This window comes from Sebastes fasciatus, chromosome 8 (genome assembly GCF_043250625.1).
Source record: "Sebastes fasciatus isolate fSebFas1 chromosome 8, fSebFas1.pri, whole genome shotgun sequence".
Classification (NCBI taxonomy): domain Eukaryota; kingdom Metazoa; phylum Chordata; class Actinopteri; order Perciformes; family Sebastidae; genus Sebastes; species Sebastes fasciatus.
Window position 1 is genome coordinate 23,758,292 of NC_133802.1, and position 17,342 is coordinate 23,775,633.

A 17,342-nucleotide genomic window follows, 5' to 3' on the forward strand; every position below is an offset into this window, starting at 1 on the left:
CTCAGAGCAGCTGTCAATCATGACGTCTCACCCCCTTTTTATAGCATCAAATAACTAATTAAAACCAAACTTATCAGATAAACAAACACTTGAACATACATCAGCGTGATAAGAACTACCTAAAATAACAGAAACCATCTTTGAGAAAAATTGTACGTGTACATTGATTTTTTAGTTTGGCCCATGTCCCATCCGCTAACATGGACGGGAGGGATTAATGGTGCTTTCAAATGGGGTCGTGTTTACCGCATTCACGAGAAGAGTCCATATGAACGGCCCGCTCTCGTGGTATTCACGACATCGTTAGTAGAAAGTTTCTGAAAGCTCTGAGTTTACGAGTTGTGACGTGTTTGTTGACGTTGTCAGAAATGGCGGAGGCCATGGAAGTTAATTTTTTCGGAGCATAATAAGTGAATATATTGTAATTTTAGTCGCATTTTGTTTTTCCTCATAATTTTATAATATGTCTGAGGAAAATGTTTATATTCCAAACAGCCTCATCTTTTTCCTGTGTCATTATGCCTTTGCATTTCCTGCACTATGTTACCCGCATGCTAAATTGTTAGCCTCTAGACACCGACAGTAATGTTAATATTGCCGTTGGTTAGCAGCGGTGTTCTCACGACTAAACCACTTGCAACAACAGCAAGCATATTGTGTATAACTTCCCATGTTGTAAACACAAGATCATCAGTTTCATTTGAAGGCACCATTATGACCTATACTGCAACCAACCACCAGGGGGCGATCAAGATATTTTGGCTTCACTTTTGGGGAGCTGTCATGTTGTCCATCGTTATATACAGTCTATGGTGTTTGCTATTACTCATATTGCAGTCGACTTTTCTGGTAAATTAGCACAAATGGTAAATAACACATCTCTGTGCTGTTTCATTAAAAAGTAATACCAGTCCATGTCTATGTATCCAAACACACACTAACATACAGTGAGTGGTTCATCATTGCAATGATTAGAAAACAGTATGTTAACAAATGTGATACTGAAAAGTAAAACGACAATCATGGTGCCAGAGCTCAGATTTACTCAGTTCCCTTAAAATTGCTTATAATAGCCAGGTTGAGTTATCCAAGCCATGATTCAGGCACCATTTTAGAGCAGCTCATCGATCAGATCAGGCTCCATGAAATATTAATGCAGGCCTCCCACCAGTCAGCCAACCAGCAGAGAGGCAGGCTGGTCCCACTGAACCAACAGCAGCTCCACACAACCAGAGGAGAGAAAGAGAGATAGCAGGAGAAGACAGGGAACATGTGCATGTGAAGAAATGAGAAATGCATGGATAAAAGAAAAACAGCAGGGGGGTTTGAGAATGTGTTTTTTTTTCTCCTTTCAACTCTGAATCGGCAATGAAAGACCTGCCAATTACGGTCCCAAAAATAACACCTCTCTATGAGCTGCAAAGAAGAAGCAGAGGAGATTGTTAACCGGCGAATCAGATAAAGAACAAAAAGATCGCCACTCACCAGATTTCCTACAGACAGCATGTGTTCAAAGTCGGGGGTCATGGGGTAGTGCTCCATGGCCATGAAGAGGGTGTTGAGGACGATACAGATGGTGATGGCTAAGTCCACGAAGGGGTCCATGACAATCAGGTTCACAATCTCCTTGAACTTAATCCACCTCGGGGAGCACTCCCAGATCAGGAATGTGTTAGAAAACTTATACCAGCATGGCGGACACTTGCGCTGAGACTCCTCCAGTTCTGAAGACATAGCGCGGATCAACACATCAAAACCAAACATACTTGCATGCTTGAGCATACCGCATGCAATGGTATCAAATGATAGACAAAATTGTATGTATCTGGTACTGTTGGATATGCAAAGCAGATAAGCAGGAAATTCATGTCAAACTAATCAACCAATGAGAGCAGGCCTAGTTAAAGAATGATGAGAGAGCAGGTTAAATAGCTGGGTTAAAGTGGCAGTACCCTCCACTAGTGTGTTGGTAATGACGCTCATGACACTGTTGGCCCGCTCTTTCCGCCCAAAGGAGGTATTGAGCTGGTCCACAGACACCATCAGGGAGCCCGACAGCTTCTTCTTCACCTCAACCTCAGTAGTTGGCTGTCAGGGGGAGAGGAAGAATCAAGCACCCATGGAGAGGACATGAACACCATCCCACATCACCACCGGTGGCCGGTGGAGGGAAGTGCACAACAGCATTGGCAGGAAAAAGTAGTTGATGATCAGATTTTTGGGTTGGGGGGCATGTTTCAATCTTTTCTATATCAATGCTGGTTTCAAGGAAGATGTGTGTATGCTGTAAATGCATGCAGGTCTCAGCCAAAGTGGGAGCAGTGGTCTCGGGCTACTTGACCTAATTGTGTTTGAATGTAATTAGCTCATCCCGATTAAATAATAAATGGATTGTGCGATATTGTGCAAGGAGAACTGCTTCTGCATGAATGCATTTTCAGTCCTGTCATGCAATAATGGAGGCGTTGCTGCCATTGCAATATAATCATTAGGTTATTTTACAAAAAAAGGTCTCCCAAATCTGGCCATTTTTAATGTTACTTGCAAATTGATGCTACTGTATCTTCCTACTTTGAAACCATACAACTTATATTGCAACCATCAAGTCAAGAGCATTGTAAAGAGATCATACGGAGGCAGATAGTTAAGATCCATCCAGTTGTCATGCATGAGCATGCTCCAAGTCAAAGAGAAGGAGAGGAAATTACAGACACCATAGCCATTGTTCTACTCGTCTATGTCATGCTTGTTCTAATTTAGGGATTAAATCTACCATGTTAACTAGAATGAGGCACAACTAGTTCACTAATGTTGACCAGGGAGATTTTGGAAAACAGAGAAAGGTCAAGACAGAAAAGGACAGCAGCCCTCCTTTTTACTTAAATTATATATCATTAAGGCCTGATAGGGGGATGTGTTGGGTTTGGGATATTAACAGTGAAATAGGGAAGCAGATATAAATGTCTGTGGCTCTATAGAGCTGGTCCCCTCTGGTTCCTCCGCCTCCTACTGGAGATCTACCCACACAGGCTAGCATAGGACCTGGATGCCTGGAGGAGGAACACATCAACACACTAGAGCATGTTAACTCATCATTTTATGCTGTTTGTTAACAAAAAATTGTGTTTTATTACTAGTGTGTGTTAAAAAGGAACTTAAAAACAAGAAGTTGTGTATTAAATATTAATCAGGCTTTGATATACTGTATGTGCCAAAATCGTATGTGCCAATAGGGATACAGAAAAATAATAGAATCAATAGTGCCTGTGTGATAGTGTGAGTATGGTGCATGTATGAATAATCATTTGATATGAACATTCAAAACAATGACACTCATCGTTCAAATCAAACAACAAAATTGCCTGGAAGTCACTGATAGACCCAGTTTCACTAACCTGTCAAAGGCAGGGTTGGCTATAGTATATTCAGTATGAAATTTATTTATTTCTCCATCCTTTGCCTACTGTTGGAGGGCAGCATACACTGCAGGGGCTGGGGGAGGGGAGGCGCGAGCGCTTAGCCAAGAGATACATACGGACTTGCAAAGATGACAGAGTAGAGGATAGAGAAGGAAAAGAACGGACGAGAGGGGGGCCATGCCTAGATAGGTCTACACATTGACTTCCTTACACTGTCGTCAGTAGCTGCCTTATCTATTTTCACCTCAGGCAGAAGGCGTCCACCGGGCCCAGGGCCGATGAGCGACACCACGCCGTTGCAATCCACCGTGCTGTTCCTCTTCCCGTGGAAGCCGCTGTAGCTGTTCCGCCGATAAGGGCTGAACAGGGAACCCCGGCGCTCCTCGCACTCCTCCACCGTGCTGTGTTCGTCGTCGGCGAACTCGTTCTCCGAGCCCACGTCCTTGTTCCGGCCCTTGAAACTGAAGATGCTGCTCTTGCTGTTGTGGCGCGACAGGAAAGGCGAGCCGGGTATGCTGAGGAGGGACTGGAGGTAGAAGAAGGACGAGGAGAAGAGGTGTGACTGATGTAGCACGGGGTGTTTTTTGAATTACAATTGATTGCACCATCATTTTTATGCTGTTTGTCATCAGTTCCGGAGGTCATGATGAAAGGCAACATCTGTGAGGTGTGCAAAATGTAATGCAGCCATGACACTTTTCCCTAAGGACGCATGTTCTGCTGGAGCAATCATGTGACTTAATAAACAAGAGGGAAATGCATAATTAGGTCAGTGATAGCCAACACAGTCAAGGTCACACACACACACACACACACACAGGACATAAATACAGGCAGCTTTAACAACATGAACAGGAACATGAGTCATGACAACATCAATCTGGGCTGCTGCTAGTATTGATCCAGATATTATTAAAGCTGCACACAGCGGAGTATGCTACCTCAACTGGAACCACATTTTTTGACAACAATCCTCTGTTTCATAGGGCCAGTGTGCCGTATCTTATTTGGTAAATGCACTATAAAACACATTATAGGAGCCAGTGGAGCCCTAGTGAGGCCTAAACAAAGCTGCAGGATTGCGCCCTTTGAAACATTCATGTAATCGCTGTGAATAATTCAGGACCTGGACATGCATTTCTATATCTCTGGCCACTATACGTTGCTCTATATGTGAGTTCATGCAACACCACCACTGTACAATAGCAGCACTCTCTATCTGAAATATTCCTCACCTGACAGTCAAAAAGTACACCGCCACATTAATGCCACATTTTTCACTGACATCTATATTTTATTCATAGAGATAAAAAAGCATCTCTATTCCAAGTCTGTGGCTCTGATGTTATGGTATCATGTTTGGTCTCTTTTTGCGTTACACTAGTAATTATCACTAAGCCTCAAAATGCTTAAAGAGTCAATTTACCCAAATTATAAGTGGTATCTAGACATGCTAGATAGTTTCACTATTTCAAGTAGAATTTCATGCGTGGAGATCAACGTACACTGAAAAACTCAAAAGCATGTATTTCCAGAGAAAACGTCCCAGTGACGTTTCCAAGATAATCCATCCGTTAATTATCTAGACATTAACCCGTGAGTGGGAATATATGTTTTCGTAATATTGGTTAACTGACCCTTTAAATCACTGGTTCCCAACCTGGGGTCTGAGGGGATGCACCAGGATTTGTCTGCTCTGACGTTGTCAAAATTAATTTTGCACATGTATAACTAAAATCATAATAACGCACTTATTAATTAACCAATTATTTATACAAAAGTCTGTATTTAAAACTATTTTAAGAGATATATTATTTTGCTATGTAGTAAGCCATATTCTGTTTAAACACAGTATTTCTGCACAGTTGCAGATAAATTTTAGTCTACACTTATATTATTAATATTATACTATTTGTAAAATTAGATTCCAGTGGTGGCTGCATAGGATTGTTTGTGTTATCCAAACATTTTCATAACTCCAGAGCGTTGTAAAGTCCAAAAAAGATAGATGTAATAATTAAAAAAAAAAAAAAATTTTTTATTTAACGAGATATTCTTCTTCAATCCATATTTGTTGGCGTTTAGCCTTTCAAAAACAACATTTTCATTGTGGCCAAAAGAAATTAGCTGACCTGCTTGACGCACACAAAGAGAGGCCTGCACCTGTATTAACAGGGTGATCTAGCAGCAATTTAACAACACCATAAATTACATTTATTTAACCACAATAACAAAAATACTATTTCGGCTCTAACACTATCATAGTAAATTAATTAAGTTGTTACAAAAAAAAGATTATGTTATGAATGATAAGCGGTTACAGATAATGGATGGATGTATTACAAAAAGAAGAATGCTGAGAAATGGCTAAACACACCCAGACATTATCCTCGTTCTCCTCACCTGGTTCATAATGGAAGACTTTCGACCCAGGCGATTATCAGGGAAACGGAAGCGGCTCCTCTTGCTGCCGTCGTCCGACTCTGACTTGACAAACTTCTCACTGTCGCCTTTTTCCTTGTCCTGCTCTTTCTGCCGCCACTTCTTCTTACGATTACGTCGCTCTTTCGCGCTCTTGGAGCTGAGCTTTGACATCTCAGAGGAACTGCATGACAGACGCCCTCCTCCATCGTCCTCCACTGCGTCCTCCGACACTGTACCCGCAGAGGTTGCCATGGCAGCGGTCTGCTATGAAACAAACACAAGAAGGAAGTCAGAACAATGATATAATATGACTTGGGAATAATTTCAGGCTCTATCCTGCAGAGGGCTGACCTGGGCGTCTTCCTGATTTCTCCTGAGCTGTTCCAGCTGGGCCTTGAATTCCTCGTCCTTCCGTATGGCCTCTTCCATGGTGGCCTGGTTCTGCTCCTCGTAGGCCATGGCCACCACAGCCAAGATCAGATTCACCAAGTAGAACGAGCCCACGAAGATCACCAACACAAAGAAGAGCATGTAGGTCTTCCCGGCCGCCCTCAGGGTCTGTTGGGAGGCAGAGCAGCAATGGTAAGGGGAGATGGAACAGCTGATACAGTGGAAACTGCTTACAGTGATCACATCTGTCCGGGTCAAATTGACGTGGCCGGGCATTATCAATCTACTTGAGGGCAGCTTCAAACACGGCGCTTTCCCCGTGTGCACTCGTTTTTCATTCACTTTCTTTTTCCTGTCATGATTTCAGTGTGCACAGCACCAGCCTCGGGTTGCCAGCCGGAAAGCAGACGGTCCACGAGGGAAAGTTTCAGTAAGTAATTAAAGTAAAACAAACAAAAAAATTAAATTAACGTTAGTTTAATGTAGTTTTAAAATGTTTTACATATGTTGTCATGTATGAAAAGACACAAAATTAACACTGTAAGCGGACTACTTGATGACTTTTAAACAGTATTTGTATAGAAGTGATTCTGTCCCAAGCAGGCAGAATCAGGCAGAATGGCCGAATGGCCTGATTGGGCATTTCTGGGTGCAGAAAAATCAACTCAGCGTAAACGTCTGTGACTTCCTACATTTAAATGCCTGTTTCTGGTATGAGTACTAATATGCTGAAATTAGCTTGACTATCATCTCATACAATGATGAATTGATACCTCTGTTCTTGGTCTGTACAGGGATAATCTTACACCCTGTGCTCGTTAAGGTTCTCAGCATGAGCCCAAGGTTGTGCTGCGTCATCAGGGAGAGCCATAAGTTATGGATTTTGACCTACTTATCCATGCACAGCCAAACCATTTCTATGGATTGGGATGCTATCCCCAGTGGAGGTGGGAAGTGAGGAGCCTGAGCTGCAGAGGCACGGCAGAAAAAATTAGAACATTCTGGAAAAATCTTGAAAAAAATGTTGTTTTTTATGTTAGTACATGATGGTTACCTTCATGTTGATGCAGGTTTAGAGCAAGGTTTTGATAAATCTACATGTGAATAATAGGGAAGAAGAAGTCGATACAGCATAGTATGGTGATATTTTGCGTGACAATATTGTATCGATACACGGACGTCAAGTATCGATCTTTTATTATATAAACCATTAAGCTCTTAACAATCTGTCTGCCTGCCGGCGGGCCCGACTGCTATCCGGTCTTTCAGAGGTTGTAGTGGGCTCAGTCTTAAAGCTAGAGTGAAGATCCTGGTATCATATGAAACTAAAAAAAAAGGAATCGGTTGGTACCAACTATGTCATGTTAGCTTGTTAGGAAGAATGCTAAATAACGCTCCAAAGTTACGCTAGACTTTGGCGATGAAAAACTGGCATGGCCATTTTCAAAAGGGGTCCCTTGACCTCTGACCTCAGGATATGTGAATGAAAACTCTGAGATGAACAGAGTGAAAACTGTATCTTATTAAATAAAACAGATGTTGACCATCTGCATAAGTTGCATTTGAAAAAAGGTAATAAATCATAATATATCTTATTGCAATACTCAGTATATCGCAAAATGTTTAAAATCGCAAAAAGGTTGACTTAAGTATTGTGATAATATCGTATCTTGGGGTGCCTGGTGATTCCCACCCCTACAGAATAGACATGTTTATTTTATTCTATTAACAGAGGTATCTAAGACGTTTTTAGTGTAACAGAAGGACCCCAAATTTGAATTTAAATGTTCTCACTCATCATGGTTCCCCCTTCTAAAGGCAAACTATTGTTGTCAGGGAGCAGGGCAAATAAAGAGAGGGCTTCATGGGATAGAGAAGTGAAATTCCCTCACACATCAATTATGAATGTAGTTGGCATGTAGTGCTGGGAAGTGTATATAACACGACATTTCCAACAAGAGAAACACAAACTGATTAGCAGTGTAAATCAGTCTTTTTTAGTGTCATCACCAAATCTCATGTGGGCAACTTAAAAACAACCGTCAGTGGCAATACTGAAGTATGAACAGTAAGATCTCATCTGACAAAGAAGCATTCAGCGCCCTTCCTAAACACAGCTGCATGATCATTATTCTGAAGATACAGTGCACAATAGCAGTGAGAGCCTGTAGTTGGGAGCTGAATTTCAAAGATGGGAGCAAAAATAGAAGTATGAGCTGGAAATGCTCCCATCAGGTCTCATCTCCCTCATTGAACGTACTGCAATCCTGAGCTGTTAATATTTCATACTTCCTTCCTTCCACTCGGCCTTCGTATGTGAAGGCAGGAGTGTCTCCACAGGCTTTGTGTGGAACAGGCTGACAGACAGGACAGAAGCGGCCCGGCTACGGTAGACGCAGATGAGACGAGAGAAAGTAGGAACAAGAGAAAAACTTGAGGCAGAATGAGACACCATTTTCTGTCTTAAAGGTGGAGTTACAGCGTGCACTTAAACTGTGTGCACTAGAATGAGGAATGAGTGGAGGAGCTGAGCTCTTTTCTGTCTCACGGGATATCTGCTGCCTTGCTCTATTCAACAGGGCTGCAGTGATGACTGGCTGAGCAATAATTACAACTTTCATTATTGATAAATCTTTTGAGTATGTTTTTAATTAATCGAAATGTCACAAAATAGTGAAAAATGCCCATCACAAGCTCTGAGAGCCCAATGTGACGTCCTCAAACAGCTTGAAAGGAAGGTCTGGGAATAGCGGGTGTTGTATTTTGTATTATGTTATGTCTGTCCAACAGTCTAAAGGCCTTTACACACCGGGGATGTGACAAACAAATGACACGAAAATGCTAAATATTTGCCTGCAAATATTATAAGTCTAGGGCTTTTATTGTGAAAAAAACAGAAGGAGTAGAGCTGGTCTGCGCTGCCTTACAAGGAGTTAGGGCTGCACAATTAATCGAATATTAATCGCGATCATGATTTTGGCTTCACACTATTAAATGTTTACGTCAATATTGACATTTGAAATGCGTGCTCCGCTCATAGAAAAACTCCACTGTTTATCAAATCAAGTACTTCCTAAACTAACAGCCAGCCACCAGCCGGCAATTGAGATGTTTTGGCTTCACTTTTGGGAAGCCGTCATGCCCTACAGCCTACAGCAGCAGCCTGTGAGAAACTTTCCTGAATGTTGCGGCTCGCCGGGCGCATTTACATGAGCCTTACTGCCTTAAATTGTTAACAAGAGCACAAAGTTCTTCATAGATCTAGCTTCTTCATTTTGCTCTCATGCACCAGATAGATGCATTTAACTTTGAAATGTAGCATACAAAATTTAGGGTAAATATTCTTGTATTTTTCACAATATATATCTCAGAAAAAAAAAAATATTGCAACGTAAATTTTTTGAACATTGTGCAGCCCTAATTTGTACATTAGCAGGAATGTAGCACAGCATGGAAGCGAAAGCAGTGCTCTGTTTATTTAAATGTGAAAGTGCAATACAAATATTTTGTCGCTAAAATCAATGAATAATCATGATCTCAATATTGATCAAAATAATCGGGATTATCATTTTGGCCCTACAAAGAGTAATAAAGTTTGCCATCCTGGTTCGACTACGGAGCCTCTGTGTTGTTTCAGAAATATAGGCGTAACTCAACCCGTTCTGCACGACGTGATTGGCCTTTATTCGCGGTGCGAAAGCCCAAAAGAAAAATCAACCTTGTTCTGAAAAAAATTACTCCTCATAATATTCGCGTTCTGTGTGAAAGTACTCAACAAAAACAACAGTTTGAAAAAATATATTGACGACATAATAATAATAATGTTATGAAAAAATTGCTGCCTTTGTTTAACGGCCTTAAAGCTGAAAGATATTCAATGATATAGTGATATAAAAGAAGCAAATATTCACATTTTTGCTAAATAAATCACTTACTTTGATTGCTTTTCTACTGATCGACCAATCAGTTAATCGACTAATCATTTCAGCATCACTATACAATGTTACTGTTTAAAGGCAGCGGTATTTGAGAACTTGTATGTGTTATGTGTTATGTGTATATGAAACATCAGCTTTACCAGCATGTAAAGGTTTTCCCAGAAGTCCTGTGTCATGAGTCGGAAGAGAGCCAGGAAGGCCCAGCCGAAGCTGTCAAAGCTGGTGTAGCCGTAGTTTGGATTCCTCCCAGCTTTCATGCATGTGTAGCCCTCTGGGCAGCGGCTGAAGGGTGGAGAAAGAGAGTGAGGGAGGGAGAGAGAAAGAACGGGGCACCCGGCCCAAAAATGACTCAGCACTATTTATTTATAATGTAATCTGACTTCAGGCAGATAGAGGAGCTACAGCAGGTCTTTGTGAGGATCAGCAGCATTCGGAGGAGGGCAGAGAAGGCAACTCACCCAGAGTCGGAGCTGTTCCCACAGAGGAGAGCATCCAACTGGCCAGGCAGGAAGTAGAAATTGGCTGAGGAAAAAACAAACAGCCATAATGAGTCATTTCGCTCACATTCTGTCGCAGCTACAGTTGTTTATTCTGCAACGGTCTGTATATCAATTCAAACTAGTTCCTGACTTCAGTTTGCTCATACATTCTCAATTCAGTTAATTTCAAACCAATTCCTTTTGTCCATCCAGTGCCAAAATGACATATTGTTTGGTGGTTTCAGCATATGGGCTGACTCATAACCCTAGACGGCTGCCAGCTCACCGTTGGCGAAGCCCGGCCTCTACTTACTATCGTTCATGATGTAATCGTTAAAGTCGAAGCTCTTGGTGAAGTTGACCGGCCAGATCACACACTTGTGGCGCAGGTTGCCCATGAAGAGCTGGAGGCCGATGAGGGCGAAGACACTCAGGCAGAAGACGGTCAGGATCATCACATCCGAAAGCTTCTTCACAGACTGGATCAGGGCGCCCACGATGGTCTTCAGGCCTGGAGGGTAGTCACGCACACACGTACACAAAACACACAGGTGATACAGGAGATGCTGATGCCCCACGTATGAATCTTTAGAGTGTCTACATCTACTACAAATTATCTTTTTTAACTTATACTGCTAATATGCTAATCCCTTTGAGGGATCTACAACAGTGAAATATACAGTTCTAACTGGATTTAGCTGGGAGTGGCAACGCTGTACTGCTTTCATTTTACATTTAACTATTTTAGGAAATACATTTTTACCAAATTAGTGAATTATAAATGTAATAATACACCTAAATGTTAATATGTGATATCGTATTGAATTCCAATGCTGGACGTCCCAACAAAGGGGGAAATTTATATGAATGAAACTTAAACTAGAGATTTTTTTTAAATGTTCAGATATTGGTAGTAATACATTTGGGACAAAACTGACAGATTACATACATCACATCTCTAGAAACAAAACAAACAGGAAATATTTAGGAGCCTTCCCACTCTTTTCAGATTTATCCAGACAGAAAATATTGCAAAAGAAATCGAATCAACAAGACCGGTGTTTAACGGAAGAAATTTGCATTTCATTGCCAATGATGGACAAAGTGAAGTAGAGGGGGAAGACTGTAGAAAAGTGAGAGGAAATCCATAAGGAAGAGAGCACAGCAGCACAAAGAGGGGCCATGAGAAGGACAGAGGCACAGGCAGGGGGGCTGGAAACCACATGCAGGGCATTTAAACTCCAAGGCTGAACAGGAGCAATTCAATGCCAGTGCCGGCGTGGGCACTTTCTTGAACTGTCTTGTATAAGGTGTCATTAGGAAAGCACTGACTCCCCATAACGTGACCCTGCAGTCTGTCTCATCCACACGTTCAGCAAAGACAAAATCGTTTTACCTTCCGGAGCAGGCATCCTCTGGCAGTGTTTACACGGGTCCATGAGAAACTCAAACATGGAAGCAGGATGACCCGCACCCCCTTTTCTGTTTGGTCTCTACTAGTACAGTGGGCTTTACCAGCTGTACTGTGTCATGTTAAAATATCAATTGTAGTAGGGTATTATATTAAAATACCCCCCATAACTTGTTTAGATCTTCTGAAATCATGCCCTCAAATGCATATGAAAATATTCTCAGCTGGACTAAAACTACACCATAAAAGCTACATTTTCTCCACCCACTCCAATGCTACAGGCCTTCATGGATTATTGTTAAAGGAATAGTTCGACATTTTAAAAAGGATGCTTATTCACTTTATGACAGAGAGTTGGATGACAAGATTGATATCACTCTCATGTCTGTCTGTTAAATATAACTCTACAGTCAGCAGCCGGTTAGCGACTGGAAACAGTTAGCCTGGCTCTGATCAAAGGCCTACCAGCACATCTAATCACATCCATCTTAGTTTTCTGCAACCGGAAGTGACATGAGAGGATGGAGCTAAGTACAACCAAATGCTGAATAAGACATTTTTAGACAACCAAAAAGGTTATAATTAACTTTCATGAACTGAAAACACACTGTGAAAGTGTCAAAGCTGTAAGACAAAAACACAAACAACTCCAAGACCGGACAACGCCGTGGTAGCGATCTGTCAAACACAAAGTAGCCACGCCCTAAAGCATCCTCTCCTTTATGGTCTATTTGACTCTAAATGGGACCATAATTTACTAAATGAACATCATGCTGTATTGAAGAAGACTTGAAACTAGTGATTGAGACCCTAAACTCATGTTTACAATGTTTACTGAGGTAATAAATCAAGTGAGAAGTATAGGGTCATTTTCTCATAGACTTCTTTACAATCAGACTTCTTTTTGCAACCAGAGGAGTCGCCCCCTGCTGGTTATTAGAAAGAATGCAAGTTTAAGACACTTCAGCATTGGCTTCACTTCTCAGACCCGGAGATGGTTTAATCCGTACAAAAACAGAAGTGTAAAAACAACAGTTCCAAGTTTTACAGCGGGTTATGTGCAGGACTAGTTCTTGGCAAATTTGCCTGGCAGCTGCTTAGAGCCAAGAAATGGTCCGGCACATAACCCCTCGTAAAAGGAACAGACGTTTTGACACTTTCGTTTTTGTATTAAAAAAAAACAGATGTTCATTAGTGAATCTTAGAAGAGCTGGTAGGTGGATTTTGTTACCTGTAGCTTCATATTAACCGTCCAGACATGAGAGTGGCATCAACCTTTTCATCGAACTCTGCCAAAAGCGAGTAAGCATATTTCCCTAAATGCCAAACTATTCCTCTAAATAAAATCCATCATCCCTTTTTGTTTGCACTTAAAAGATTTCCCTTTTCATATTTCCAAATGAATATGCTGTTAAAAAAATCCATCCACAGTGATTCTTTTGAGTGAGAACAACATCTGTTCCACATCCTCCATCAATAGATAGATTGATGTGTTGGTCAGTATCACTCAAAAAAGGTCAAGAGGCCATTCAACCATCCTATCTACGTTCCCAATCTCTACAATATGAGCACACCGTTTCTTTTTTCTGTGTGGTATATCATTTGAGTAGGTCGTAAAAAAAGAGAGAGGAAAGAAAATCAATAATCAAACTAAAAAACAAAAAAAAGGCAAATCAAACTTTCAATGCCATTTGTCAGCCAAGCTCTTGGTAGGCTTAAATTGTAAAAGCAAGTGACTGAAAAGCATCATGCAGCATAAGAGATATGTTCACAAGCTAGGCTTGGCAGTCTTCATACATAAATAATCGGTGTATTCTGTGGGACGTCTCTAAGAGCTATTTCTCATATGAACATCAACATACAGTGTTCACAGTTTTGATCCCACAAAACGTGGAATCCTTTATTTCCAATTCACTCACTAGTTATAAATGTGCAATAATTGATCTTTTAATTTCACTTGCACTTCCATTTTTGAGGAAGAACTAGAAGGATTTATGTAAAATTTGAGAAGCTATGATCTATTCTTAGCTGATAAATATACCATGTACAACCGGATTTTTTCCTTAAAATGAGAATATTCTATTAACAATTTTCTTTGCTACAGAACAAGGTATTTGCTTAATCCTAAAGCTGGTGAGAAAGGAGTGGGTTAAGGCTATTTCTGAAGAGCTGCCTTGGAAACGAGCCTCTTAATGAGGTGCTAGTGGGGCAGAAGAGAGTGCAGACACTTTGGAGGGCCCTAGAGGAGACTGCAAAGCCTATCAAAAATGTATTAGTACCATTTTTGATAATTTTGGAGGAAAAATAAATCAAAAAATGGTTATCTCCAATTCTTTTGTTGTTGCTTAAATCATAATTGTAATCATAATAATAGTGAGTAGAAAGGAAAGGGTGAGAGGATCAGCCTTAGTGTTTAAACTGAGTCTCACCTGGAATGACAGAGATAGTTTTCAATGCTCGGAGAACTCTGAATGTTCTCAGCGCAGATACATTGCCCAGGTCCACAAACTCTGTTATATATCTGAAATAGGGGAAGGATCACACACAGAACAAACACGATGACAATAACCACACACGCCAAGAGCACAACACCACCGAACCAGGAGGAAAATACGACGCCACTCACAGAGCCTGTCCACTGAGGAGAAGGGTGGAAGGTAAAAGGAAAGAAAGACACACACACCTAACACCGACCCCGCCCAACCGTCCCCCGCCCCATCCTGTCTTACCTGGAATTACAGAAATAGTTTTCAATGCCCTCAACACCCTGAACGTGCGCAGAGCTGAGACATTGCCTAGGTTTACAAACTCTGTTATATACCTGCAGGATCAAACCACAGTTACAACAGCTCGTTATTTACATGAAGATATGAGGCGAAAAAGGTCAATTCACACACAGACGAGCTATGTGCTCTACAGACAATGAAGATGTATTTTGCATGGTGCTAAGCATTAATGGAGATGCATTTGCTCATGTGGAGGCAGGTAAATCTGTAGTGTGAATACAGGGGGTGGACACGGGGCCTTAAATTGAAAGTTGCAGACTGAAAGAGAAAAGGTGAATGAGAGGGAGATGACAAGAGGAAGATAAATCGGATGAATGGGACTGAGACGTGGGTGTTGCCAGGGAGGCCGCAGTGTCGGATGGAAACCTTCAATTCCCAAAGAGAAAGACCAGAGAAGTCTCAGATCAATGGAGGAAACACAGAAGATGGGTTATCAGACAGAAGGCAAGAAAAAGACAGGAAGATGAACAGTCATCTGTAAGCTCACTTTCTGAACCCACCCTCTTAAACAAAACAATATGGCAATATTTGTGCACATGATTTCACATTTCATCATCCACTGACAGTCTGAATCACAGGAAAAAAATACTTACGCCATCGAAATGACCATGAAATCCAGCCAGTTCCATGGATCTCTAAGGAATGTAAACCCGTCTATACAGAAGCCTCGCGCGCAGATTTTTACAAGAGACTCAAATGTATAAATTCCCGTGAATGTGTACCTGCAAGAAAAAAAGCGTTGACAGAATCAGTTCACCAGCTGGATCAAGGCTCACTCACATCTAAATGTTTGCACCCTTATTAACGGTTGAAACACCCAGGAAATGAGAAAGTTGAGCGCAGGCTTAATATGGGATGATTAAGTCAGGTAAGTTGTTACATAGATATATACACATATATCTAGAGTTAGCATTTGGCTAGCTCCAGTGTGTGCCGCTCATATATCACCCTTCAACGTGTCCTCACACAAAGCTTCATATGATATCATACAAAAAGTTACTCCTCATTTTTCGTGCGTTTTCCTACGAATTTCCAGCAACACGTTACATGCATACAGTCTTTTCAAAATAAACTTCCGTCTTCACAGGAAACTACTTGGTTAGGTTTAGGCAACATAATGGATCAAGAACATTTGACGGTTCTAAAGATTATCTTTCCAGATTATCCTGTGGTGTGAGGTATGTTAAGAGTGTTTTTACATCCCCTAATCGGCTTGGAAGTCCGTCCTGGCTGCACCGATTTCAAATGATAAATATTAAAGATGTTCAACATTTACGATCGGATCTCCTGTTGTGTGTTGGGAACCCCGAGGACGGTCGATGGTGCAGCCACGTGGGAAAGCATGCCAGCCAATTGAGAACCGAGCTGACTGGAATAGGAAGGACAACCACCGCGGTCATGGCGGCTGCAACTACAGCATGAGCTAATGCAAAACGTGAAGCATTAAGTAGTAGTAAGATGGAGCTCAGAAATGGAGGACCAACTTGTTGATTTGCGGCAGCAACACAAGTGTTTATTTAACGTGTCTCCATGACTCCATCCATTATTTTTCTTTTCGTCTTCACGTTGTTCAAGTTTGATCGTGAGATTTACGGGGTTTTTTTGGTCGGGACTCTTGTTGTTCATGAATGGAATCTGTTAGTGTGTGGTGTGCTGCTGTTTTGGCCAAATTGTTGCTCACCACACACTACAGAAACAAAACTGTTAAATGTAACATAACATGTCGGTATGTGTTGAGTCTCTCACAATCTCAGCAGATGGTAGTGTGGGCCAGCCTTTAGTTAGGTTTAGGAAAAGATCGTGGTTTGGGTTAAAATAATCCCAGAAGTGGCGTTACTTAAGTACGGAAGTTACGTGACAAATACATCAATGTTGAGTTCTGGTTTCACACAACGTAGGAAAAGCGGTCTCCTGGGCGAATGTCTGGTGTTTACTCATCCACCCTGACCTCCTCCCTATGCGGTGTTAGTCGCTCTTTATACTTCCTGGTTTACGATTATGGTGTATGAGACCAGCTTGTACCATTACATTTGGCGCTTTTCAAAGATCGCTGGGTATTTATTTTTTGGAAAATCGGATACTCAGCTCTGCTCCAAGGTGATAGTAATACAGAGGCACACACTGGGGCTAGCGGCTAGCATGCATTCATACTATTGAGTGAATATATTAAATTTGTACTTACTCTACTTGTTTCGACCACTCGGGAGGATCACTAAAGGTCATGAATATACAGTTGGTCAAAATAGTACACATAATGATCATGCTGAAAAGAGTGAGGATCAGGTTAAGGAAAATATGGATTATAGAGGCAGTCACAGACATCTTAAACATCTTAAACATCTTAAACATCATCAAACCACAACAAACACAGTAATACGCAGAAAACATCTACAGCACCTACAGTAGGCATCTAATTTGATTTCTGTGGTTCAGTGCACTTAACAGGAGGTGGTTTTAGGTGCTTGCTACCACAAAGGCCATTATTTTACCCATGA

At 41.4% G+C, this 17,342-nt stretch overlaps 1 protein-coding gene across 10 annotated transcripts in view; it reads right to left on the reverse strand.

Annotated features, from left to right (window-relative positions):
• scn8aa (sodium channel, voltage gated, type VIII, alpha subunit a) overlaps positions 1-17,342 on the reverse strand; it is a 56,049-nt gene that overhangs the window by 27,130 nt on the left and 11,577 nt on the right. For 2 of the 10 annotated variants that reach the window (XM_074644477.1, XM_074644476.1), the window contains exons 4-14: positions 17,030-17,119; positions 15,441-15,569; positions 14,491-14,582; positions 10,964-11,161; positions 10,630-10,693; positions 10,312-10,453; positions 6,195-6,401; positions 5,823-6,107; positions 3,631-3,945; positions 1,953-2,088; positions 1,486-1,724 (exon numbers count right to left, since the gene is read on the reverse strand). In XM_074644477.1, coding sequence (XP_074500578.1) covers positions 1,486-1,724; positions 1,953-2,088; positions 3,631-3,945; positions 5,823-6,107; positions 6,195-6,401; positions 10,312-10,453; positions 10,630-10,693; positions 10,964-11,161; positions 14,491-14,582; positions 15,441-15,569; positions 17,030-17,119 — 1,897 coding nt within the window. Of the gene's footprint in view, positions 1-1,485; positions 1,725-1,952; positions 2,089-3,630; positions 3,946-5,822; positions 6,108-6,194; positions 6,402-10,311; positions 10,454-10,629; positions 10,694-10,963; positions 11,162-14,490; positions 14,583-14,790; positions 14,883-15,440; positions 15,570-17,029; positions 17,120-17,342 lie in introns of those variants that run through there. The other 8 variants (XM_074644480.1, XM_074644479.1, XM_074644484.1 and 5 more) reach the window with 8 other exon arrangements.